This window comes from Cotesia glomerata, linkage group LG8 (assembly GCF_020080835.1).
Source record: "Cotesia glomerata isolate CgM1 linkage group LG8, MPM_Cglom_v2.3, whole genome shotgun sequence".
Taxonomy (NCBI): domain Eukaryota; kingdom Metazoa; phylum Arthropoda; class Insecta; order Hymenoptera; family Braconidae; genus Cotesia; species Cotesia glomerata.
This window is the reverse complement of record NC_058165.1, coordinates 10,729,310-10,731,048: the sequence shown is the minus strand read 5'-3', so window position 1 is coordinate 10,731,048 and position 1,739 is coordinate 10,729,310. Positions and strand designations below refer to the sequence as shown.

Below are 1,739 nucleotides of genomic sequence, written 5' to 3'. Positions count from 1 at the left end.
CGTGCGACAGCCATTTACCGCGTTTTCATCGTCTTCACAACCATGGAGATGTTAAAGACCAATGGGATGTTGACCGATCTTCAGAAATAAAGAAGAATGGACCAAAAGAAAAGTGGCAAACGAAGTTCACCACTTTCCTTTCTGAGGAAAGAGGGGTATGACCCAGATTTTACTTTTTGTATTTGAGTATTTTGGTTTATTTTTATTTGATTTGTTTGCATTGTTATTTACTTACTTCCTAAGTTGATATTTAAATCTAGTGTAATCTGGGATTTAGCATTAATCCAACACCTCCCTTTTCACCCTGGACTCCAGCGAGATAAAAATCGAGCAAGGGGGTCGTTGAATTCGCCGAATTTATAGTTGTTATACTTGTTACCGTCTTCTGTCGGTTAATTAGGTTTTGTCGCACTGTGGTAGGACTTTTGGTTCATTTACTGACAGGCGGAGAGGGTACCTGAGAAACGGAAGTCATATCCAAGAAAGGCTGCGGTCGCGTGGATTACCCATTCCGGAGTAGGGAACCTGAGAAACGGTAGTCAGGTCCAAGGAAGGTAGCAGGCGCACGAATAAACCCGACGTAACAAAACCGGGAAAATTATCCGTTAAAAATTTTTGGCGCTCGAACAGGGACAGTAATTTTTGTTTTTCATGGTAACGGGAATTTTGGGTACTGCGATTTTGTTTTAGTTAGTTTTTCCCCCATTACATCACCAGGATGAGTAAGAGAACGGGAACGTGGCTATGGTCGCTCAGGAAGGACGCGGTCATTAGCGAGCTAGCAAAATATCAGGTGGCAATCGAGCCAAAGGCGACGTTGCCGGAGTTAAGATTCTTACTAAGAACCGAACTTAATAAATCACGAGCGGTGAATGCGGGGCGCGCCGGTCGATATGACCAACTGTTGATCGACCTCGACCAATCTAAGGCCGAATTAGACAACCTGGACATCCTGCCCGAGGAGACAGAGGATGATGACCCCGAGAATGATGACGAGCACCTCTCAGACGAGGACCCAGAGGGCGATAATGCGTTACCCAAGGTCCAGACTGCCAGACAACGACGGGCCCACGAGAAAAGTTTGCGAGCGGAGATCGAAGCGGAAGAACGGGAGCGGATCGAGGCGGAGGAAAAGGAGCAGGTTGAGAAGGAGAGGTTAGAACGGGAGGAACGCGAACGGTTAGCACGCGAAGCTAGGGAGAAGGCTGAAAAGAAAGAAGAAAAGAGAGAGCAGGAAAGGGTAGCTCGCGAGGCCGCAGAACAAGCCGACCGGGAGCTACGCGAACGATTGCGCCAGGAAATACGGGTTCGACTCTTGCGGGAAAATAAGGAACAACGAGCTTACGAACTTCAGCTCGACGCGAGGGAAGCACGGATGAAGTACGCAGCCGATCAGCGAAAAAAGGCGGAGCGAGAGGCCCGCATAAACGCCCACGGCAATAATCGTGATCGCTTTTTGAGCTTGGAGAATGAGCGGTGAGGAGGCGGAGACGGAAACCGACGGTCAGGACGTATGGTCGACCACGTGAGCCTAACCAGGGCCGGCACCCCATTACCAGGAGCACCCAGGCACGACCATTATCATCACTCGGTGCTTGGGGATGATTCCGTTGAACTCCGCAGGATGGATCTCGTTCGAAAGTGGAACGTCGTGTTCAAAAGGGAACGCGATGTTCAAGACTTTTTGGAACGGCTGGAGAAAATGGCAGAAAGTTATAGGTTCGAGATGGACCATTTGC

The 1,739-nt window shown here is 49.1% G+C and overlaps 1 protein-coding gene across 1 annotated transcript; it reads left to right on the top strand.

Annotated features, from left to right (window-relative positions):
- Window positions 1-718: 718 nt before the first annotated feature.
- On the top strand, window positions 719-1,480 carry LOC123270058 (apical junction molecule-like). The gene has a single exon (XM_044735996.1). It carries the CDS (start codon window positions 719-721, stop codon window positions 1,478-1,480), a length of 762 nt encoding a protein of 253 aa, XP_044591931.1.
- The last annotated feature ends 259 nt before the right edge of the window (window positions 1,481-1,739 follow it).

Bases quoted from the DNA above. Each gene is read 5' to 3' on its own strand.
- LOC123270058 (XM_044735996.1), top strand. From the start codon at position 719: ATGAGTAAGAGAACGGGAACGTGGCTATGGTCGCTCAGGAAGGACGCG.